The following is a 24,807-nucleotide window of genomic DNA, read 5'->3' as shown; positions in this document are numbered from 1 at the left end:
GCTCCCCACCCCCTCCAGGTTATAAATATTCATGTTAACGAACAGAGAGAGGAGCAGGTGTGTGTGTGTGTGTGTGTGTGTGGGGGGATTAAAGAAAGTAAAGATGGGAAGAAAGTGGGAATAAAGAAAGAAATAAAAGAAAAAATTAAAAAGGGGTCAGATAAGAAATAAGAAATGGTGAGACAGGAGTAAAGAGAACATGTGCCAGAAAGGACAGGAAAGAAAGAAAAGAAGGGAGGTGGGGTAAAGGAGAGAAAGGAAGAAGATATGAAAGAGGAAAAGAATGAAAGAAAGCAGGAAAAAGGAAAAGAGGTTAAAGAGGGAAAGAGAAAAGAAATAAAGGGATGGAAAAGGATAAAAAAGCAAGAGACGATAAACTTTCATTTTCTCTCCGGCAGGAAGTGAACAGAGACGCAGGTTTCATCATCATCACGTTCTTTATTGATCCTCAGTGTGGACGACATCGTTCTCCACGTACATCCTCATCATCATCATCATCCTCATCATCATCATCATCCTCATCATCATCGTAACATTGAAACAAACAGCACTGTCGTCACAGTGAACAGTCTGGTCAGCTCAGGTCAAAGGTCAAACACTTGGGCAGCAGTCAGCTCACTCTCAACACAGGAGGTGGATTCATTCAGACAATTTACATCCAACATGAAGAATAACGCCATTAACGAACATTTTGTAACCGTGGTAACAATGACATCCATTCAAAAAGACTTGATCAATACAAATCTGTCGTTAACCAACGATCAATCGCCACCTCTCTGAGCTGGAGCGCTGCAGCCGCCGTCACAAACAGGTCACACCCCCTGTGATAAGGCAGGGGGGGGTGGATCAAACGTGTCCAGACGTGCCCCTCCCCCCTCCCTCAAGCCAAAGTGACACTGAAGATTTGTAGAAATCGTTGGATGTTTTTTAGTTTTTTTGAATCATCTCATCTTTCTGTAAATCTCAAATTAAAGCACCTGTTCAGGGTTTAGAAGATCTTGCAGAATACTGGCGGTAACGTTTAAAATCAAACCTGCAGTGTCTTACAGTTAGATTTATCTAGTCAGATTTGTAGCGGGGGGGAAAACAGAGGATAACTGCGATGACTGATCATCAACACAACGAGACCGAACAGGAGACCATGAACGCCTCATTCTTAAAGTCCAACAACAAAAATCAGACGGAGGAAGAGACGGAGTTAAACACTAACTGGTGACCTTTAGTTTGATGAAGTGGTTTCCTCAGTGTGCGTTTGAGGGTGTCCATTCACTAATAATAATAATAATAATTATAAAAAAAACAGTATTGAGTGACATTATTTCAAAAACAGGAAAATACAAAACAGACCATAGCTAAAGCCACACAGCTCCTTCGTCGTCGCTACTTCTCTAAATTCTCTCCATCGTTAACATTCGAGGTCCCTGCCGATGCCTTTAAATCAGACACTGTTCTGTAGCACTAGTAGTTTTATTAGAATATGTTTCTGCTCTATTTTATCTGTTCAAGCTTCTATATACACATTTAGATTTCTATATACAGCATCAGTAACCCCCCCACCCCCCATCACTACCCCCACCACCCAGCAGCAGCTTCTGGCTTTTGTGCAACGTTTGTCGATAATCAAACTTTCTGCTCATCAGGAGGGAAATAAAATCAGGAAATAAAACACTGTTCAGATAAACTGAGTTTTAAAGGGCTACTCCGCTGATTTTACATGCGTACGTCACTTTAACAGTGTCTCTGTTACCATGGCAGCATCTCACCACATACATCATCAAAGAAAAAAAGAGGAAACGGTCCACAGTGCGGCAGCGTCGTGTGTCAGGCGGTTTGTATTTGTTCGTTGTGTACAATGTTCACCTGGTGTTCGCTGTGTCTGCTAACGCTAACGCTAGCTAACAGCCGTCTGCAGGCGTCAGGCTGACGCTCAGAAACACAAACAGGAGACTGATTAGTGAGAGACCTTTCAGCTCCACCTGTGTTGACACTGATTATGAACCTGGAGGTCTGATTCACCTCGACAGGAAACAGCTGTGAGAACCTGTGCAGGTCTTCTCTCACTCTTATTCTGCACAATAAAATGGTTTTAGTTTGTCAGCTGATCTCAGCCAGTTTTCCAGAAAATGTTCACTTAAACATTTGAGGTTTTTCTCCTTATCTTGCTTCTACTTAAAATAAAACATAAAGAAACTTAACTGCGACGTGCCCGGGTGTAATGTGAAAAATGAACGAGGCCGGTTGCACAAAACACATTAAGATTTTCCTTAAACACTGAGTTAAGGTTTCCTTAAAATAAAAGCTGTTGCACCAAAGACCTTGGAGACAACGTAAGGAACTAAACTTAACTGCAACACGTCTGAGTTTAACGTGACGATGAAGAAAACGAAAACGTCCTGAGAAGAGTGGGAGAACACAACGGACCCTTAACGATGAGCAACTTCCTCAGCTTAAAGAGCTCTGTGGTTTTATGTCACATGATCTTTGTGGTCGGTTACAGCTCCAGTCAGGTGAGCGGTGTGTCGGGTTTAAACGCTCTGATCTCCCGCTGAACAACGTCAAAACAACCGGAGGACGAGACAGCGGCTTCTTTAACGTTCCCCGATTCCCAGAAGTGATAACAGGTGTGAGCTAATGTCAGCAAACAAACTGTCTCCATGGAAACGGTAAAGTTCTACCGCTGTAAAGTCTCTTTCACTGCTGCAAATTTCTGTAAAGGTTTAAATTAGTTAAGAAAAGAAAGTTATTCTGTGCAACACTCGTGAGTAAGTCCCTCAGCTGAGGAGAAATTAAACCGTAAGTGTCAAACTTAAGGTGTTTTGTGCACCTGGCCCCCGGGTTTGGTTTCCATAGTTACTGAAGCAGAAATGACAGTAACCACGAGGTTCGATGTTAAAACCAAGTGTGGATCCGAGTCTTCTTTTTTTAATCATGTCATCTGAACATCTTACTGCCTTTAGCTGCAGTTTCTGCTGCACAAACTTCAAATCTTTTCTCCAACCTTCAGCTTTTAATGTGAAAACCTGGGACAGTTTTACCTTGTTGGTCATTTTCAAATGAGAATATGAAATTTACATGACACCTGTGATGAGGGATGACAAGAAGAAAATCTTTCACTCACATTATCTTGACCCACAGGAAATAAATCCAGAAGATAATCTTAATGAACAGATATGGAAAATAATCGTTTAAAAAGTTTTATGTTTTAAATAACGCAGTTGTTTGAAGGACATTTTGAAGTATTTAACTCCTCCTGTAAAAGTATATTTTATATTAAACAGCTGTGTTTTACTATATTGTCATTCATCATCAGCCTCCACTGACGAGTCCGCAGGAGACAGAGCTGCTGACAAACTGATTAACACTTGCATCAGATTATAACAACATTAGTCTGTTATGAACCATTTATGAAATGTTTTTAAACTGATTATAGATGTTAGAATGACGTTAAGTCGTGAGAGCAGAAAAGCTGAAACAGCAGAGCTTCAGGTGCAGAAGAGGATTTCTGCCACATGTGAAACGTTTATTTGAAAAAAAAAAAGAAAATTCAGTTTAAAGTTAGAAAAATAAAAATAAATCAGATGTGGCCTCGACCCTCTTCAATGTTGAGGTGTAAGAAGCGTCTGTGACCACGTGTAGAGGCCAACCAGCTGTGAACGTGTTACCATGACGCAGCTGCGCTCGCACTGATCCTCACAAACGTCCCTCCAACCGGGAATGAACTCCACTTTCTCTCTAGTTGACTTCTGTGTTTATTATCGTTTTATTGTTAAACCTTTCGTATTAACAGTTTAACTACGATGGATGTGGAAAATGAAAACACGAACCTTCTGTTTCCTGTTTCAGCAAACAGCTGACGTACAGTAAAATAACTGGATAACAAAGAGAAACTCAAAGCTCGTGCTGCCTGTTACCGGCTGTTTCACCGTGAAAAGGAAAAGACAAAAACACCTTGAACCGGACTTTCTCTTTTCGTCTCAGCGCATCAGCTGCAGCGTCTCGTCTTCGTCCGTCCGACTCCAGACGTTAAACGCTTCAGTGTCTGTAAAGGGTCTGAACTCATCAGTCCGACAGGCAGCCTCTTTCTTTTTTAAACATCTGTAGGTTCAATGTTAGAAGACACGTTGGCGGGATCGAACCTGTGAGTTACAGAACAGTGTGACTATGATACGTCTCCGACACAGCCGGTCCGCCTGACTGCTACAGGGTCAAAAACTAAAAAGGGGCAAAAAGGAAAAATTCCACCAGTGATGCTGCGGGTCACCTGCAGAGTCCGTCCTCGCCTCCGTCCGTCCTCGCCTCCGTCCGTCCGTCCACCCGTCCCTCCCTCGTTACTGTTGGTGGCTCCTGTTGGCGACCGCGGCTCCTCACTGACCCTCCCGCCCGCTCCTGCAAACAGGTGAGAGAAACACCTTCATATGACTGTTCCACCGGGACGTCCACAAACACTGTTCATTTCCATAGTAACTCAAAGGACAGTTCTACTGCTTATTGATACTTTTATCGATCCGGTACTTTAACGGTTCTCTTATCGATTGATCCGGTACTTTAACGGTTCTCTTATCGGGACCTTTTTGTTACTTTGTAAGAAAAATAAAAATAAAGAATTAAGAAGAGAATTCGCGCTGCTTTATTTCATCATGTGGTCAATTAACATTCTTGAGTAGTTACTGTTTCATCAGCAGCTCCCACATCACTAAAACCCTGTGACGTGCTCCTGATCTTAATGATTCGGTTTTAACTCTGACAGTAAGACATTTGTGTTTTTTCATACTTGTGTTTGGCTGCACATATTCAGAGTCAGAATAACCTCAGCTAATTCTGTATGTCACTCAACAAAGACTTCTGTTCAGTATAAAAGACGTTAACAGCACATTGAACAAACAAAAAAAAAGGACCTTGATTTTTTCCTATTTTATAGATAAAAGCTTTAAACCATAATAAGATTTCATCACAGAAAGTTGCTCACGTCTGTCTGAGTTGTTCTGGAGGTGATTTGAAGTTTCCTGTCTTTATCTGATCAAAAGTTATTTTCATTTCATGAAGCAGGATTCATGGAAAATATCTAAATCTGATTGTTCTGTTTCTGTCTCTACAATAAACTCAGAACAACTTCTCCTCACGAGTAAAACTGCACTGCTCCCATTCAGTCCAGGTAAGCAGCCCAGGCAGGCCACGCCTCTGAATCACACACTCTGATTGGCTGTGACATCATCCACTGGAGCCAATAGGAATATCTGACTCAGTGACACGATGCGACTCTAGATGTCACTGGCAAAGAATGTGGATGGGAATCAATCTATAGAGAGAGAGAGAGAGAGAGAGAGAGAGAGAGAGAGAGAGAGAGAGAGAGAGTGAGAGAGAGAGAGAGAGAGAGAGAGAGAGAGAGAGAGAGAGAGAGAGAGAGAGAGAGAGAGAGAGACAGACAGACAGAGAGAGAGACAGAGAGAGAGAGACAGACAGACAGAGAGAGAGAGAGAGAGAGAGACAGAGAGAGAGAGACAGACGGACAGAGAGAGAGAGAGAGAGAGAGAGAGAGAGAGAGAGAGAGAGAGAGAGAGAGAGAGAGAGAGCAGAAATGCTTCAGATAAACAGTAAAACTCCAAATATTTCATAACTTTTACTGTCAGTGTCTCGATCGAGGTCAGAGACTCGCGGACGAAGCGACTTGATAAAAAGCGCCGATCGTCTCGTTTAAGGGGAAACGAGACGAGGACTTCAGAGGACTGACGCTCTGAAGACGACGTGATATTTGGAAGCGTATTTGTCCCTCTGGCAACCAACCTTGAAGCTCAGGACCAGACGGGACCTGTTCCCCACAAACATCTCTACACAGCATCCAGACCAGGTCCAACCTGGACCTTCACTGACCCGCCACACTTCTACGAGCTGGTGACCCGTTTTAACAAGCTGATCAGTGAGTCACGGCTCCCACGAGCACGACATCACGCCTACAGGTGAGGAGGCGGTGTGCTCACCTGCAGTTTTCCGATCAGAGTGGGGCCGAGACTGGGTGGCGGGGAGGGGTGAGGGGCGGGGTCACTCTGAGGCAAAGGGCACCTCTGGAGGGGGGGGCTTGACGGTGACGGGCTGGGATGTGCGGCGGGGGGGTGAAGGCTTGGGCTGAGCCTGCTGCTGCACCGTGTCGTAGTACGTCACGCCTCCGTAGGTCACCTGGGACTGACCCTGATACACACACGCACACACACACACACGGACACACACACACACACACACACACACACGCACACACACACACACACGCGCACACACACACACGGACACACACACACACACACACGCACACACACACACGGACACACACACACACACACACACACACACACACACACACGCACACACACACACGCGCGCACACACACACACACACACACACACACACACACACACACACACACACACACACACACACACACACACACACACACACTAGGATTAAAGTTATGTTCACAGTCGCTGTGTGTTTCCCTTCAGTTTAATGGATAAAACTACTTTCAGACATTTTATATTCCACATACAGAATGTAATTAAAACCCGTTTTAAAATTAAATCATTAAAACAAAAATCATAATCACAATTACTCTGATCAATATTGAGATCAGGATTATTCGACTTTGGGGAAAAAATACCTGTGGGTTCGGGTACATGGCGGGATAAGGGAAGGTCATGACGCCCGGCGGAGGGTAGAAAGGCGGTGGCAGAGATACAGGTGGGCCTCCGTAGATGGCGGGGTTAGCGATCGGGCCGCCTGATTGGTGGGGGTGGAGACCTGGGGAGGAGGCACAGAGATGAAGCAATTATCAACATTAGTTTTTAACACAGACTCCAGCTTCTGAATCAGGTCAGGAAACCAGACTCCACTGACCGGGGTGGGGGATGTGCATCTCAGGCTGGACCAGCATGCCTTGCGGTGGGATGGGGGCGGGGCCATCCCCATGAGCATAGATTGGTCCCTGGTACGACACTGTGAGACAGAGGGAGGTTAAGAAAGCGATCATGAAGAACAGCTGCAGTTACTGGATTTAATAATATGATGATAATATGATCCATTGCAGTGCTAATCAATAAACCCACGTTCTGCATGAATAATGAATCGTCTCCTTCACACTCACTGGTCAGTCTGTGTTTTACCAGACGAGCTGTAGCGACAAAGTCTGACTTATTACTGAAGAAACTGCTGCAAAGCTGCAGCTGTGACGCTGCTCTGAACGTGTGCTGAAGACAGAAACTTTTAAACAGCTGTTGTCACTTCCATCTCATGCACCGTCCTAAATATCTGCAGAGACGGAGGGATTCTCTGAGTTAAGTTGATAAAATGCTTTTACTTCCAAAGATTCCACTTTAAGAAATTTAACCACTTTGGGAAAATAAAAAATGGACCAAACCAGTGAGACCCAGAGGAAAAGTGTCTTTTAAAACTCAGGATCAAGGTTCAATCCAGGGAACCACAGGAAGTGTGTTAGTCCTTGACCTTACTGCCCTCTGCTGGTGAGTAGGATGAAGTACAACACTGACAGAGACCAGTCCGTTTGTTTCAGCTCCTGATGCTTCAATTTTTGTGGACACTTTATTTTCAAGCCAATTTCCTGGAAACTTTCCTTATAATTTGCTTTAAATATTTATTTGTGATTTAATAGGATATTTACAAGAACAGCCGCAGTAATTTTGGTAGTAATGACAACAGTAATACATGTATTAATTTTGAATGGGCATCCTTTGTGTTAGTTTGTGTTTTTTGAGAGACCTGACTGACACCTCAAATAAAAATAAAACTTAGCAATCGTTACTTAAAGAGTCAAACTGTCACAGTTTAAACACATATTTTAACCCGTTACGGTGCATTTCTCAACAGAACATTTTAATTCTGCTCACTTATTCATTTGCACCAGTTGTTTGTCATCTTTTACTGATTGTGTGTCTCATGTCACGTTATCATCTTACTGGGTTCGTAGTAGTGTCCCTCCATCACACCCAGGTGCATGGGCGGTGCCGGCTCAGGTACGGCTCTCTGGCGTTGGGAGGAGTAGCGTTTGGCCCGATTGGAGGCGACGCCCATCTCCTCCATGCTGGAGAACTGAGGCGGGCCGCCGGGGATGTGCATTGGGTTGGGAAGGCCTGTGGACAGAAGTGTTGATCAGTCTGTGTGGTTCTACAGACGGGTTCTGTTTTAAATCCTGCTCAGCTTCACGTTACCCTTCAGTACAAGTAGTAACCAAGCATCAACCTCCAGCCTGAAACAGGAAGCTGCAGTTCCTCTAACGACCACTAGAGTCTGGCTCTAACAGTGAGTCAGTCCCCATAGACTCCCATGTTAAAATGTCCAACTTTACAGCAGAAATAAACATGTTTACAGCCTGGTACAAAAACTGTTCTGGTCTCTAGAGATAATTTCCTCCTTCATGACACCTGTTTATAAAACTCACCTGTTTACATTTTTATTAAGGACTACAGTTATGGAGGATTGAGGGTGTGGCCTCTTTGAGTTTACGCTTGCACCAAAGTCTCAGCTACACACAGGCCCCTCCTCTTTGACCATATTCGGATTAGCTGGGAATTAGGGGCGGCGTCAGGCACTGGCCAAGATGGCGACAGTGGAGCAGCTCACTGTGAGCTTCAGAAACCTGAGGGTGACGTCACAGAGGCGACGGCCATCTTTATTTACAGTCTGTGGTAGAAACCCAGAACCAGCACTGTGAAGACCGCATGCTGTGACCCATTCTGACATCTGAGGTGTGAAGTGTAGCAGGATATTATTGAAAGGTGCAGGTTGATTCTGATGCTGATGAAACAGAGGGACATTATTTTGAGCAACACTTCTGAAACTACGTGAATCTTCCCTCAAACTGTTCATGATGATGAGGGGGAAGTTCCCGCCTGATGAAATTTAAATCTGTGGCTCATTTTTCACATAAAAAGACAACGGGGGGAAAACAACCTTCTTGTGCACATGTGCATGTAAAAAGAATTTTTCCTTTGTATGTCGACAGGTGACAGGTGTTGAGAGAAGCCTCCACTCACCTCTCATCTCAGAGCGCATGTATGACGTCGGGCTCTGGCTCCAGCTCTGTCCTGCCAGACTGAGTCGAGCCACGTCCTGGTCCAGCTCCGTCAGTCCTCCTCCTCCGCCTGCTCCTCCTCCTCCTCCTCCTCCTGCTCCTCCGCCTGCTCCTCCTCCTCCCGCCGCCTGATTTGGCCCGTCTCCTGCTCCCGTCCAGCTCTTCCCTCCCACACTGCCGGGGGAGGAGGCGTTCCCTCCGGCCGCAGACTCTTCCATGGACGGCTGTTTGCTGCCCAGGTCTGCGGGCCGAGAGCGAGTCCTGCGAGCCAGAGAGTAAGATTTACGCTCCACTGGCCGCTCGGCGGGAGGAGAGGCTTCCCGATTGGTCGCTGCTGCTGATGACTGAAGGGAGGGGTCAGAGGTGGAGGAGGAAGCAGCCGATCCAGATCTGTCTGCGCTCCCTCGTTGTTCCTGCTGCTGTCGCCTCGGTGAGGCAGACTGGTAACCGCCCGGCTGTGACGATGCCGCCGTCGTTACAGCGCTTACACTCAGGTCCTGTTCCCCAACGCCTCCATGGCTGACTGTAATGTCCTCAATGACCACAGAGGGACCCCCCCTCCCCCCACCGCTACGCCCCCCTCTGCTGACCACACCCCTCTCTCCTGAAGGATCCAACTGAGCTTTAGGGCCTTGTCGTTCTCTGGGATGCATCTGGGGTGCGTTTGATTCATTATTCCTGTAGTGGGATTGAGGCGGGAGGTGCATTTGATTCTGGTGGGATGTTCTGCTGCGGGAGGGGGGCAGTCTGGAGGGGTTGTTGCTGCGCTGAGCTGAGGAGAGAGGGAGAGAGGAATGGGATGTAGAGGGTTGGACGGATGAAGGTGAAGGAGCTCCTCCTCGGTTCAGACCTCCCCCCCCTCCTCCGCTCTGCCAGGATCGGACCGGTCGCTCTCCTCCTCCGTCTCTCCACCGCTTGTCTCTGCTGGGAGACACACTCTGTCTGCAGGAGACAAAAAGACGGCGGCGTTCAGACTCAACAGGTTAAACTCCTGCAAGTGAAAGTGGCTTTAAAGAACCGTCCTTATGGACATTTGTGTTAAGTTATGACATAATTCCAGAAAGAATTTGTGAACTATGGCCAGAAACGTGTTTTGTGACGTCACAGTGCGACAGTAAATTATAGTATCAAGGCCAAATGGCCCGTTCCTTGTCTTTCGGTGTCTCAGTTAAAGCGGAGCTCACCTGGGCCTGCGCTGTCTGTACGACCGGTCTCCGTGGCCGCCGCCGTTTCGGATGTCATAACCGTAAATGGCGATGAGCTCCTCGCGGCTCTTGGGCGCCTGCTCCTCCTCCCTGAACTTGTCGTGCTCCCAGCGACCCTCGTCTTTCCACAGCTTCCTGTTTCGACCTTTAGGTCTGACGGGACACAGAGACACGTGACGAAGTTAAAGGGACATTGCACTCACTGTCCTGCCTTCTGAAAAGAAGCAACAACACGCTGCACAAACACTGATGGATCAACACATCACTGTGATCGCAGTGGATTCAAAATCACCTCAAAATTTTATGTTTCATTTTTAATTTTGGGCCAAATCAAATCTAAAAAAATGACATAAAACCTTCCAGGTTTGTTTCCTGACAGAAGATTATGTTATTTATCATATTGCCTTACTCCCTCAGATAGAATCAGATAGAAAGTGCACCTCTCCTCCTCCTGAGCGTGTCCTCTGACGTCGTGCTCGAAGAACAGACCCTTCCTGGGGATGTAGGCCGGGTTTTTCCTGTCCTCGTCATCGTCGAGCTGCTGACCGGCTTTTCCTCCCGCCTTCGTCTCAGGATCGTCTGTGGACTCCTGTGTGTGTTTGAATCAGTTACAACATGGTGACAGCGTCCAACAGCTCTACTGTCTGCTGACTCAAAACGATCACGTTTAATCAATAATCAGGGGTGATACTTTTTTCCCTGGGAGGTAAGCGGGTCCCTAAGCTAAGATTATGCCCCGATCCAGGGGTGTGCTCCCCTGGGACAACACTTTGATGAATAGTCCATTGAATTAAATATTCTGATGACTTTTGTGGGTACAAATGTACATTATTCAGACATGAGATGAACAAACCCAATACTAGCCTATATTACAGTAGCATCTTTGTGTAGAGCCCCAGAGCTCTTGGACCCTGGGTCTGTTCAGTAATCCATCCCTGCGCTTAACTAGTCACTTACCTGTGTACTTATTGCTTGTATAGCAGACTGAGACTACGGACACTACAGCCATACCAAGAAAGGTCAGTGGGTGACAATTATAATACTCAAAAGTAAACTAGGAATTGAATGAATGAATGAATGAATGAATGAATGAACGAACATTGGATTTATATAGCACTTTTCAAGATACCCAAAGCGCTTTTACAATGGAGGGGGGACCTCACTAACCACCACCAGTGTGTAGCCCCCACCTGGGTGATGCACGGCAGCCAATGTGCGCCATAACGCTCACCACACACCAGCTTGAGGTGGAGAGTGAGGGTGTTAATGTATCAGCCACTTTCACAGGAGGGTGATTAGGGGGCCAGATGGAACTAGCCTGGTTGGGCAGTATTGATTAGTAGCCTAACCATTGACTAAAGGGCATGAGCAAGGAGACATTCAATTTTCTGAAAAATATGCACCATTTATTTTAAATATTTTTTGAAACAGCTACAGAGCAACAAAACCTTATGTAATACTACAACTCTCAATTTACTATTAAGAGAACAATAAGTATCAATCATTTAAAGTGCTTCAAGAACTGAAAAACAATGAGAAATAAATAAAAAATAAGCAAATACAAAGCTTTTGTCCGTGGCCTCATCAATGTTGAGTGAAAACATGTTATTCTTAAGCTTGTCAGACTGATTTCTTTTAAATTCTGGTGAGATGCCGTGTGTAATAAGAGACAGACAGATGCGTAAGGGCGAGTTTATCCTCCGATAATTTCTGACCCAAAGTGACGAGTGGATGAGCGATTGTAAACGATAGATCATACTCGGCAATGAAGGAGCACAAGCGAATTTTTAAATCAGCCACGTGATCGGTCATTGAGGGTCGGATATCTGCTGTGGCTGTTGCCCCCGGCAAACGTGAGGTATGTTGAATTGCTCGTAAAGCTGCTTGATGACTAGCGTCGAGCTCGTGCCGTGGCAGCACTTTTTTCCCACTAGTTCCATAAAATATTTTCCTTGCAAAGAAAGTGCAGAAACATGCTCCTGGTTGCCGGAGTTTTTGACACCAGCTTCCAAAGGGCTTTCGGTCTCTACCCACCTCCTCTATCCAAGACCAACGCCATTTATTCTTTATACCTTTATCACAAGTTCACCTCCTCTTGCTTGTATCCCTCCGCCACTCAAGTTACATCCCTGGTATCAAGGGCCAAATAAAATATCATTTATATATTTAATATATAAATATTATACAATATAATATATTTGTGTGACATTTTGGGTAATGAAGAGTGTTTTGTGAGGTCACACTAGCCTCGACCTTTGACCCCCAAAGTTTAATCAGTTCATTCCAAGTGAACGTTTGTGCCAAATCCGAAGTTCCTTCAAGGTGTTACTGAGACACACAGATGAACGAGCAGAAAACAAAATGGCTGCTGCTCCGACTGTCGCCGACGCAGCGGAATAAAAAGTAAGAGTGTAAACATAAACCACAACGTAACAGAAAACAGCAGCAGCAATCTTTACATTGCATTAGCAGTCTAAAAACACTGGGTCATAAAATCTGCTGTCGGCACCTAAACTAAACAGTCAGCAGCAACTTCCATTCATCCTTCTCAGGGACTGAAGAAAACGTTCTCCAGTGTGTTACTGCCTGTGTTTAGACTAATACTGCAATCTGTGGTATGACACTGCACACTGTGCAAGTCTTGGTCTCAGCCTGCGTCAGGTCGTCCTGTGTGTGTGTGTGTATGTGTGTGTGTGTGCATGTGTGTGTGTGTGCATGTGTGTGTGTGTGCGCACGTGTTTTCCCCCCAGAATCTTTACTCACAAACGGCACGTACGACATGTTCTGCATAATTTCCTGTCATGCTGTGATTGGTTAGTTTGCAGTCCCACTGACGTGCCTCACACAGCGTTAAGACCTTTAATCAGCTGACTGTGCTGCAGCAGTGTGTTTCTCATATCCTGTTGTAGTTCAAGTCTCTGCTCGATTATTGAGATTCACCCCGACATCGTCACTTTCACCTGTTTTGTGCCACACCTGTTGGGTTCACTGAGTCTCACCTGGCCGTCGCCGCTCTGTCTCTCTCCTGCTAGATTTCCTTTCTCCTCAGGTTTGCTCTCCTCCTTACTCTGTCCTTCTCCCTCCCCCTCTGCCTCCTCCTCCCTCTCGCCCTCCCCTCCCTGTGCTGGGCTGTCGGCAGCAGGGGGTTTGGGCTCGGTGGCTGCTGCCGGAGCTTCTTCGTCGCTGTACTGCTCGGCCTCCTCTTCCTCCTCCACTCCCTGAGGAAACAGAGGAACAACAGTTTAGCCAACGATATTTAGAATTTTATCCTGATTGAAAATACAAGACTGTGGTTAGAATTGAAGTTAACAAAATATAATAAAATAAAATGTTGTGCTGTAAACTGGTTTTAGCTGAAAAATTAAACTGCTATCAGCTTCTTCTTCACTCTGGTTTCAGACTTGAACAGACACATTTTATTTTCTAAAACTTCACAGTTGTAAAAGTGTATAGTGAAAAAGTTGTTCACACTCTATTTCCTGAGTTACAGCATTGAATAATGGTCAGAGGCGTTGTTGAAGAACATTATGCTGTCACAGTGAAGTTGACCTTTGACCTATTGGATATAAATTGCCATCGCTTCAACACTTCATCTTGTTTGACATTAGTCTTAAACTGTGTCATAACTGGCTTCTCAAGTTATGGCCAAAAATGTGAGTTGTGAGGTCACAGTGATCTTGAACTTTGACCTTTAACCACCAAAATCTGATCTGTTCATTCTTGAGCCCGAGTGAACGTTTGTACCAAATTTGAAGAAGTTCCCTTCAGGCGTAACTGAGATATCACCTTCATGAGAACGGGACAGGCAACCTGAAAACAGGATATCTCTGGCTGCTGCTAACGAGCTGACAGCGCGTTTACTTTGAGCGTCGCAACTGCAAACAAAATGAGTCTCGTCGGTCCCTAAATCCTGATCTGTGGGACGTTAGTGTGAGAGGCATTCGGATAATTATTCATTATACAATAAAATATTCTTAGATTTTTCATTGCAATGTCAGAAAAAAAGGATTCATAAACTCCCACTTCCCACGTCTCAGCATTAAGACTTTTGAGAGATTGGTTTAAGACATTCGTACCTCTGAGTGGGAACCGTTCTCCTCTGGATCGGCACTGTCGTAGTCAGAGAGGACAGCTGGACAAGAGGACAGACAGAGGACGATTTGAGTGTCAGAAACTGAGGCAGCAACAGGATTCACAGCCATTCTACAACAGCTAGGTATATGACTGTTGAATATGTTTCCTCTACAATAAAAAGGGAAAAACTAAAATTACTGTGTTTATATTACTTTTATGTTATTAGTGCCAGCTGTTTTCATTTTGCAAGGTTGCACGTTGGGTTCTAAATGTTGATATGAACGTCTTACCTTCTCCCACCCCATCTTCACTCTCCTGCAAAGACACAGACAAAAAGAAGGAATCAGGTCTGTGTTAATCTCCAGGAAGCAGAAAAAGCTCAGCTGCACCATGAGCTGCTCAAACACTTTCACACAGTTACACCGGGAGCTGCCTGCTGAGAACAACTCTTTATCTTCTGTAGGATAATGAAGAGCTTCGTGTGAGAGATTCAAAGCTTTTGCTAAAGGCATTTTAGAAGAAGCTCAGCGTCAGGGAATTTGAGACGGCTCTGTTGGAAAACTATATATAATGGTTGGAAAGCTCAGCAGTGACATCATCTATTGGTTTGATTGCATCAACATCGACCCTCCACCTCAGGGTCGACAAAGCACAGCCGACGAGCTTCCCGTCTTCAGTAATGCCTTTAGTCACTGCCAGCAGCGTTAATGTGCGCCGGTCATACATTCAGCCCCCAGGCCTGACATCTGAACACTGAAACTGCAATACACAGGCCTACTTCTCATTCTGATTCTTCCTTTGACTGCAACAACTTTCCATCTTGGGCAGGATTTCAACACCAGTGCCCTCCTTTAAATCAAATCACACTTACAAAATCTGAATTAAAAACCTGTTCTATTGGACATTCAGGCCAAAATTAACATTGTGTTGACAAACAAAACAAAAATACAACCGGCATTGTTGTTTTGGTTACAGGTGCACTGGGGTTTCATTTAGAAAGGTATCCATCCAATGAAAAGAGAAATTACACCATGGCTGTCTGTAAATTCAGAGTCCAGAATAACTGGAAATTATCTAGGTCTGATAAGGAATCATAGGGTCTGTGAACGCTGCAAAGACTTCTGGGAGAATCATGAAAACACACTAAACAAAAGGGAAAAGTACTTGCAGCTTACAACTCCTATTTAAACCATCCATCTACACTCAACTCAACTTTAGTGGAGTTGCATGAGAAAAACAATATCAATTATATTATAACAATAATATAAACAAAATCTTCCATCTCTTTAAGTAATTTAAGTTGCACCTCATTCTTGATGGGACCCCGTTGTTTTGTTATTATTGTGCTGTATTTCATATTTGTACTCCTTAAAACATGTACCGGTACTTTGCAGCATTTGTATTTGGACAACTCATTCACTATAAGCCACTGCTGACCTCTTTATACAGCATTTATATGTCACCCAGCAAACCTCTGTACCTGAGGGTGTCACCTTTTGACCATGTGTGGACCCAGTGGTGAAGCACTTGCAGCTTTTGATTTAATGCACGCTTTTTGGAGGTGGGGTGGGGTCTGGGTTTATGATGCACTTCTCGTTACCAAACAGATCTACGTACCAAACAAACCTCAACCCCAACCAGTTACCTTCCTGGATACCATACCTGACCCCTTATTAGTTTTCTCTGCTACGCCAAACCACAAACACGAAGGATGAGCCAGGAGAAGACATCATGTTAACGGCAGGGGAGTCGCCTTCGACAGCTGACCGGGTCGAGGTTAACGCGTGCTGGACGTGGCAGACTCACACGATGGAGCGGTAGCATTAGCGGGGCCTGGCTGGATGCTAAACTATAATGTACTTCCATGACAGCCCACCAACACCTCGTGAACACCTGCGTGCACACACACACACAGCCCTCCCAGCCGGCAACTTAGGAGCAAACCGTTTCTTATCTCCGTTAAACCTGAGGCATTGTAAGGTAACCGAGAAGACACCGGCGCCGGTGTTATGGCCACATTTGTAACCCGTGTAAATGTGTCCCAACTGGCGCCTTTTATTCTTAGTTTCCCCACAGGAACCAGAGGGACAATACATTTATCAGCGTAGACAGTTGGCCTTCTAAACTGTAAATGTAACACACTATAAAGTATTTATAAAAGAATATATTTCCGAAGTCTCCGGGAAGATTTGAAGTGCTAACGGTTAAATAGCTAACTTGTCTGACGATAGTTCGCTTCAAGCTAACACTGAACAAACATCAAGTTCTTTATGTCAGGGGTCAAATCTACAGATAAATAATCCACTGTTAATGCCTCCACGGTAACAACAAACCAAAACAAGGACTCGGCCTCCAGGAAAACTTTTACTAGAGGCGGTATCTGTCCCAGCTCCTGGTCGGACATGGAAGCCTGAGCTCGCCGAGCTAACGTTAGCTCCGGGAGTTAGCCGTTAGCCGTTACTCACACACTCGGACTCAACGTCGCTCTTCGCCTCGGGGCGGGCCACTGTCGCCTCCGCCGGGTCGGGATCCCTCCCTCGGCTCTTGGTCGCCGGGGACCCCGATCTCCCGCTGTCCGAACCCGAACCGGACTCGTCGTCGTCCTCGCTGTCCTGGGACGCGCGCCTCCTCCTTCGCCGCCGGTCCGCCATCTTACAGCTCGAATGGTTGGAACCGGAAAGAGGCAAAGAATTGTGGGTGGTGAAGTTCTTCTTCGTTAGTGTTTTAAAAGCGGCATCAGACGACTTCTTTTTATTTACCAACATCTCCTGGAATTTTAATCTTAAACATACTTTTTAATGTGTTTTTAACAGATGAACAGATGAACAGATGAACAGGACAAACACGCCAAACAAGAGACACGATACAAATTATAAAGTTATGAAAGTTATAATTTAATAATCTATAATAATAAAAACACACACAAATGTAGACAGACAGTGATTTCCTGTAAATGCAGAGGGGAGGAGGAAGTGAAAGTGAAAGTGTTCAGTCTTAGTTCAGACTCCATTTTGAGTCGACGCAGCAGAAGGAGGAAACTGGTGCCTGAGGCAGGTGAGTGTAAATACAACATTATTATTATTTTACTGTGAAAGTCTCAGAGTCAGTTTCTCCCTGTGGACTGTGGAGGGAAGAAGAGTCAGAGTGAACTTCTGTCCACACAAAGACACTGAGAGAAAAGGAGGGAACAACATGAGCTGTGGTACTTCCTGTTCTCTGCGTCACAATCAACAGTTTGACTCAACGTTGTGATGAGCTGAATAATACACATGAAGACTGAGCAGCTGGAGTTTATTATACTGTATATTCTGTTAGTGTGTGTGTTACTTCCTGTTCTCTTTATGTTGCATGTGACTCTTGAACAGATTGTCTTGACTCTTGTGTGTCTGAGCTCACAGTCAGTGTTACTGGTTTCCCTCTCAGACTGACTGAAGTCCTGAAGATGAGTGATGGTGTGGAGGAAGAGGAGGACGGAGCAAAGTCTCCAGGATCCATCTGTCTGTCTATGAAGAGTGACTGGTCCAAAGTAGAACCTATAGACTTCAGTGATGAACCTGGACCCTCAGACTCACAGTAAGAGACTGTTTTAAAATATGAAAGTATAAATCTGTGAGGTGTTTTTAAAGCTTTACGTCTTCAGTAGGAACCAATGAGCTCCGAGCTGAGAGACACAGACAGGAAGTGTTGAGAGACACACACTCTGTTGATTTGGGTCTTTTCATGAGGTTTGTTGTCAAGAACAGAAATGTAGAATAACATCAGAATGATCCTTTAATTACACACAAGACCATCAGTGATATTCATGCAGATGTGACTCTGCCTCTCTGTGTGTTTGTCCACTGTCTCTTGTTGAGGACTGTTAACCAGGTAGATCCAGATGTTGACACAGTGGAGCTGAGGTTGAGGATACAGATGCTGAGCGGTGTCGGGTCACAGACATCTGATCCTCTCATCTCACCTTTGTATGACTCTGCTTCTTGAGCTGTGTTGCTTCCATCCTTCAGTACAGTGTGTGGTGCTGGATGGTGACGTCAGCTGAGAGTTCCCACATCGACTCTGTCATCAGAGAATTGATCAGTGATCGATGTGATATGAATAAAAACATGTTTGTGTTTGCAGAGGTCAGAACCAGAGACTGAGAGCAGAGTCTCCAGGATCCATCTGTCTGTCTATGAAGAGTGACCGGTCCAAAGTAGAACCTATAAACTTCAGTGATGAACCTGGACCCTCAGACTCACAGTAAGAGACTGTTTCTACTATAAACTGAGCTGAAGATGATTCAGTTATTAGACACATGTGAAGGAAACAGGGAGAAACCAGGAGCTAGATTCATAAACTCTGTGTTGGTCACAACAAAAACTCCGAGACAGAAACATGCACACACAGTCTTTGCATCAGATTTATAAAGCAGAGCGTTCTCATGTTACTGTTTCATGAACCTCAGTCAGTGTGAAAGTGGCTGCATGAACACGAGCCTGATTTCATGTCAACAGCTCTGTGCTCCACCAGTCTGTAGACCTGTCAATCAACAGAAGGACAGAGAAGAAACACAGTGTCTCCATGTTGGAGGTGACACTTTATCATTTAGTGTCTCCCCCCTCTGGCAGTGAGAGTAATCACAGCAACACTATCAATCAGCTCCAAGACGATGAGTCATTATTCAGGTGAAGTTAATGTCATAGTTAAATAGCCTACTCCAAGTATTTTACAAACACCATCAGTCCCCTCTCTTCTGTCAGCGCTCTCCAACCAGGAAAAGCCTCACCAGTTTCCTCTGTTTCCTCTGAGAGTTTCTTTTTATCTGGAGAATCAGGAACTTTTCTTGGACGCTTGGTAAATGATGGTTACTCTCTGTTGTTACTGGCCTCTCCAGCTCTCCAAAATCAGTCTTTCCTTATTGACCTCAAATGCATCAGTACCGGTGCGCAGTAAGGGAAAGTCACCACAGACACCAGATTTAAAAGGCAGCTATACTGCAGAATACAGAGATTTACCTGGAGCTGAGAGGGTTAATCAGCTCTGTGAGAACTCATTTAACAAAGGTTTGGATTTCACACACGTTCCTTTATATGTAAAAGTCCTGCACTCCAGCTTTAAGTGGCCAGATACCAAAGAGCTGATAGGATCAATACAGAATCAAGATTCAATACATTATCAGCTCCTGAAAGATTCACAAAAACGTCACATTCATCACACAGAAATATCTAAAAGGGTTTTAATGATTTAAGATATTTGTTATAAAATATATTTCATAACAGCTTAACAAGATATGAATACACATAATGTAATAGACTAAAATCAAGAGGCAGTTTTTATATTCAGAATTTAATTTGACTTGATGAATGAAACTTTAGGACTAGACAGACCGGCTCATGTTAGTGAAGCCCCGCCCTCTTGAGGTTGGCGACCAATCAGAACAGAGATGTTGACCTGTGACTGTGACATGTTAGTGATAAAGAAATGTCTTCACAGAGAGAAGAGGAGTGGAGTCTCTGTGGAGGAGCAGCAGGTTTTAGATCCACATAAGATCAGTCTGAGGAGCAGATGTGAACATGTGACTGAAGGAACTGATGGAACAGGAAGTGGAACCCTCCTCAACAGGATCTACACTGAGCTCTACATCACAGAGGGACAAAGTGAAGAGGTTAATACCCAACATGAGGTGAGGCAGCTGGAGACAACTTCCAAGAAGAAGACCCTCCATGACGCTCCAATCAGGTGCCACGACATCTTTAAAGTCTTACCTGACCAGCAGAGACCCATCAGAGTGGTTCTGACCAACGGCGTCGCTGGCGTTGGAAAAACCTTCTCGGTGCAGAAGTTCTCTCTGGACTGGGCAGAGGGCTTGGAGAACCAAGATGTCAGTCTGCTGGTTCTGCTTTCGTTCAGGGAGCTGAACCTGATCAGAGATCAGCAGTACAGTCTTCTCAAGCTGCTCCATGTTTTCCATCCAACATTACAGAAGGTCACAGCAGAGCAGCTCGCTGTCTGTAAAGTTCTGTTCATCTTTGACGGCCTGGATGAAAGCAGACTGTCACTGGATTTCAACAACAGGAAGTCTGTGTGTGATGTCACACAGGAGTCATCAGTCAACGTGCTGCTGACAAACCTCATCAGGGGGAATCTGCTTCCCTCGGCTCTCGTCTGGATAACTTCCAGACCTGCGGCGGCCAATCAGATCCCTCCTACATGTGTGGACAGGGTAACAGAAGTACGAGGCTTCACTGACGCCCAGAAGGAGGAGTACTTCAGGAGGAGATCCAGTGATGAAGAGCTGTCCAGCAGAATCATCTCACACATCAAGACGTCCAGGAGCCTCCACATCATGTGTCAAGTCCCAGTCTTCTGCTGGATCACTGCTACAGTTCTGGAGCACATGTTGACCACAGACCAGAGAGGAGAGCTGCCCCAGACCCTGACTGACCTGTTCTCACACTTCCTGCTGGTTCAGACACAGAGGAAGAAGAACAAGTACCATGAGGGACGTGAGACGAGTCCACAGGAGCTGACGGAGGCTGACGGGGAAGTTCTTCTGAAGCTGGGGAGGCTGGCGTTTGAACATCTGGAGAAAGGAAACATCATGTTCTACCAAGAAGACCTGGAGCAGTGTGGTCTTGATGTCACAGAGGCCTCGGTGTACTCAGGACTTTGTACTGAGATCTTCAGAAGAGAGAGTGTGATCCTCCAGAAAACAGTCTACTGCTTTGTTCATCTGAGCGTTCAGGAGTTTCTGGCTGCAGTCTACATGTTCCACTGTTACACCAACAGGAAGAGAAAGGTCCTGAAGGACTTCCTGGGAGAATACTTCAAACAGAGAGACTCAAACCTAACGACTTTTCTTAAGAGGTTTTCTACGTTTTTTGGAATCAATAAGAGCAGTGGTCCACCACTCGATGTCTTCCTGAGGAGAGACATGGAGAAATCCCTCCAAAGTACAAACGGTCACCTGGACCTGTTTGTTCGCTTCCTTCATGGCCTCTCTCTGGAGTCCAACCAGAGACTCTTAGGAGGTCTGCTGGGTCAGACAGAGAACAGTCCAGAAACCATCCAGAGAGCCATCAACAACCTGAAGGAGATGAACAGAGATGATATCTCTCCTGACAGAAGCATCAACATCTTCCACTGTCTGACGGAGATGAAGGATCACTCAGTTCATCAGGAGATCCAAGAGTTCCTGAAGTCAGAGAACAGATCAGAGAAGAACCTCTCTGTGATCCAGTGCTCAGCTCTGGCCTACATGCTGCAGATGTCAGAGGAGGTTCTGGATGAGTTGGACCTGAAGAACTACAACACATCAGAGGAGGGACGACAGAGACTGATCCCAGCTGTGAGGAACTGCAGGAAGGCTGAGTGAGTCCAGACATGATCATTAACATTATCAATTAGTTCTTCAAACTTCCTCAGTATTAAATTATTGTCTTTATTCTTTGCTTCACTTTTAACAAGTTTGAGGTCAGTTGTGTTTTTCTTCTTCTGGAGATGTTTTAAATGTTGTGAGCACTAAAATGTAAATATTTCAGTTGGTTGTAATTAATAGTAAAAACTAATTAAAGCAGGAGTCACTGATCTCACACCTCAGTGTGTCTCCAGGTGTTTCCAGGTGTTGAGGAGCATGACTGCATATAGAAAACAGTATAAAGCCTTTAGTGTCTCCAGAGGGAGCTGTGTGAAGTCTGATAAATGTCCTCCAGTGATGTCACTTGAGTCAGCGTGGGTTGGGTCTGAAAACTACAAGTTTGAAAAGTAAAAGAATGTGAATGTGTGGAGTCAGAAAGACGTGAACTCACCAGACCTCCGCTCAGATTAAAGGTGCTACTTTACATTTTGAATTCTCTACATTGAAGTGAGTTGGTGAGTTTTTGTGAACAGCAGCCACTGTGGTGACAACAAACACTAATGTGATAATGGTTCATGCTAAAACATGATGTCACAGCTTCACAAACAGAGAAAAGTCATCAAACTAGTGAAGTGACTCAGTAACGTCAACATTAGCTTTTAAAGGTTGCTAACATTAGCATGAGCTACAAGAAGCTACTGGTCACATCAGAGCAGCAGTTGGTGCTTATGAAGTCAACTTTTCATTTGAAGAGTGAAGTTGTTTTATTTCCTTCTGTAAGTTTTTCATGGTCTTTCTTTAAAGGACCAGTGTGTAGGATTTAGTGCCATCTAGTGGTGACGTTGTAGACTGCAACCACCTGAATACCCCCCCACCCCCACCCCTCCCGTTCCAAGCGTGTAGGAGAAGCTATGGTGGCCTTCAGGGAACATAAAAACACTAAAGGCCCTCTCTACAGCCAGTGTTTAGTTTGTCCGCTCTGGGCTACTGTAGAAACATGGCGCTGCAACATGGCAGGCTCTGTGAAAGGAGACGTGTCAGGTGATTATATACTAATGAAAAGGTGCTTATGAATATTATCTTCCATCTGTGTGAACAGGTCCTCCTAAATCCTCCACCCTGGTCCTTTAAAGTGTTTCCATATATTGTGTTAAATGAGACAGAAACTCTCAGGTGTTTCTCTCTTGTTGCTGTAGAGGAGAGTAGTCTTCTTCTACACACCAAAGGTCAATGATGACATCATGTGACAACAGCAGCTCTGTGGTCGTCTGTCATGCACGTCTGAAACTGTAATTATATCCAGGTGTGTGAACAGTTGTACAGTGTATTGGAAGGCTTCATTATCAGTGTCCTGCTGTTTGTTTTGTCCTTTTCTGTTTGTTGTTCTGAAATCAGAGATTATTGACTTCATTCATCATTATTGTGAAGCTGTTTGTTTCATTTCTGCAGCGTTTGGCAACAGTCACCAAAGTTTTCCTGCGTATGGACGTGAACAGCATCACCTGACAGAAGCAGGAAGCAAAGAGAAATCATCTTTAATTGTTCACTGAGTTCAACTCATTAGAAAAATGTTCTGGAGTCAAATTAATGACAGAAAACAGTAAAAATGTTTTTCTAAACACGATGGCTTCACTCTGACTCTGTGGATCAATCACACTCACACTGTGGACATTATGGAACCTAAATGTAAAACCATTTTCCCGCCTTTCATCTGTAAGATTAAAGTAAAACTAAGACTCACGTTAAACATCTGCAGGTCTGAGAGAGAGAGAGAGAGAGAGAGAATTATTGTTTCATGTCAAACACAATAAGATGAAATGAACCAGGAATGTGAAGAGCAGATGTTGATCACATGACGACATGTTTTGTATGTTGTGTGTTTTTATTCTAACACATTTGATATTTTCTCTAATCACAGACTTGTTGGTTGTCGACTGTCAGAGACTCACTGTGAAGTCGTTGCCTCAGCTCTGAAGTCCAACCCCTCCCACCTGAAACACCTGGACCTGAGTAACAACAAGCTGAAGGATTCAGGAGTGAAGCTTCTGTCTGCTGGACTGGAGAGTCCAAACTGTAGACTGGAGACTCTGGGGTGAGTTCACTGACTGTTGTAGTTTTGTGAACTCAGTTTTTCATTGGTTCATATATTTTCAGGATTTCTCTTTGAGGATTTTGAAGCAACAAGCTGGTGAAGAGAAAAAACTGTGTGTTGTAATGACTCCAGACAGAAGAATGTGAGAGCAGTCATAGTGTTAGTGATTCAGAGCAGTAGAGGACGTGCACAGTTTTTAGAAATGAAGTCGGAACCTTGTTAAATGAAAGTGCAGCACTGACCTGAGAGCAGATGTTGTTGTGGTCAGAAACACAGCAGCTTGTGTATGTTGTGGAGCTGACAGAAGCATGAGAGGAAACAGCTCAGATACACAGAGCTGGCAGCAGAGGCAGAGGAGTCTGGTTGGAAACCTGCGGTCCAGTGGAGGTTGGCTGGAGGGGTTTTGTTGGCAGATAAAGTCTGGTCCCTGTTCCCTGAACTGGGTCTAAGAGGGTTGAGTCTAAAGCAGGCAGTGAAGAACACGGCAGACGCTGCAGCCACTTCCTGTCAATGACTGTGGCTTAGAAGAAAGGTGAGACAGGCAGAGACAGGTAAGAGCAGAGCTTGTAGTGTGAACTCATGATGCTTTAAACACAAGTGTTTGGCTTGTTGCTGCTAAAATGAAGAAGCTGAAGAGGCTCAGCTGGTTTGTTTGGAGGATTACCAAGAAGGGCTGGATGTTGTTTGGTTTATATGGCGGCTCAGGCAGAGAGTGTTTCCTCTGTGGTTGGGTGAGGGGAGGAGTTACAGCAGCTGAAAGTGACAGCTGAGGTTATTTAACGTGGGGCTGTGTGAGGTGTTTACACAGAGTCAGTGTATCAGCTGTAGTAGATTCAGATGGGCCCCTCCCAGTTTGGAGAAACAGACGAGAGCACGGCCACAGAAGCTGAGTGATGAGCTGCTGTGGGCGGGGTCAGCAGAAAAACACTGTCTGAGACACTTTCAAAATGCCCAAGGAAAAAAGCTCAAATCATTTAGAATATTTTCCCCATTTGATGTTGCTGTCAAACAGCCCTTAACTTTGGA

General features: G+C 45.0%; 2 protein-coding genes across 33 annotated transcripts in view; one reads left to right on the top strand and one right to left on the bottom strand.

The window, feature by feature from the left end:
• Nucleotides 1-418: 418 nt before the first annotated feature.
• Nucleotides 419-17,032, bottom strand: casc3 (casc3 exon junction complex subunit). Its single transcript, XM_056401443.1, has 12 exons — nt 16,819-17,032; nt 14,644-14,668; nt 14,356-14,411; nt 13,279-13,497; nt 10,720-10,868; nt 10,259-10,432; nt 9,037-10,016; nt 7,960-8,133; nt 6,884-6,982; nt 6,648-6,787; nt 5,976-6,183; nt 419-4,386 (listed from the first exon to the last, which is right to left on the bottom strand). Exons 1-11 carry the CDS (start codon nt 17,002-17,004, stop codon nt 6,037-6,039), a joined length of 2,349 nt encoding a protein of 782 aa, XP_056257418.1. The 5' UTR covers nt 17,005-17,032; the 3' UTR covers nt 419-4,386; nt 5,976-6,036.
• Nucleotides 17,033-17,283: 251 nt separating this feature from the next.
• Nucleotides 17,284-24,807, top strand: part of LOC130185241 (NLR family CARD domain-containing protein 3-like) — a 100,150-nt gene continuing 92,626 nt past the window's right edge. For 9 of the 32 annotated variants that reach the window (XM_056401570.1, XM_056401567.1, XM_056401583.1 and 6 more), the window contains exons 1-3: nt 17,284-17,407; nt 17,777-17,926; nt 18,473-18,592. In XM_056401570.1, coding sequence (XP_056257545.1) covers nt 17,796-17,926; nt 18,473-18,592 — 251 coding nt within the window. In that variant the 5' untranslated portion in view covers nt 17,284-17,407; nt 17,777-17,795. Of the gene's footprint in view, nt 17,408-17,434; nt 17,556-17,646; nt 17,668-17,776; nt 17,927-18,472; nt 18,593-19,825; nt 21,704-23,138; nt 23,197-23,607; nt 23,782-24,807 lie in introns of those variants that run through there. The other 23 variants (XM_056401581.1, XM_056401582.1, XM_056401580.1 and 20 more) reach the window with 11 other exon arrangements.

Source organism: Seriola aureovittata, chromosome 17 (genome assembly GCF_021018895.1).
Source record: "Seriola aureovittata isolate HTS-2021-v1 ecotype China chromosome 17, ASM2101889v1, whole genome shotgun sequence".
NCBI lineage: Eukaryota > Metazoa > Chordata > Actinopteri > Carangiformes > Carangidae > Seriola > Seriola aureovittata.
Note: the sequence above shows the minus strand (reverse complement) of the source record. Positions and strands in the feature narration are given on the sequence as shown.

What these genes read in the sequence shown, in the direction of transcription:
- casc3 (XM_056401443.1), bottom strand. Translation starts at nt 17,004, where the DNA reads ATGGCGGACCGGCGGCGAAGGAGGAGGCGCGCGTCCCAGGACAGCGAG. An exon ending in TGAAGATGGGGTGGGAGAAG is followed by an intron (nt 14,412 to 14,643) that starts GTAAGACGTTCA and finishes CCTCTTGTCCAG; the next exon opens with CTGTCCTCTCTGACTACGAC. An exon ending in CATGCGCTCTGAGATGAGAG is followed by an intron (nt 8,134 to 9,036) that starts GTGAGTGGAGGC and finishes TTCTGTCCACAG; the next exon opens with GCCTTCCCAACCCAATGCAC.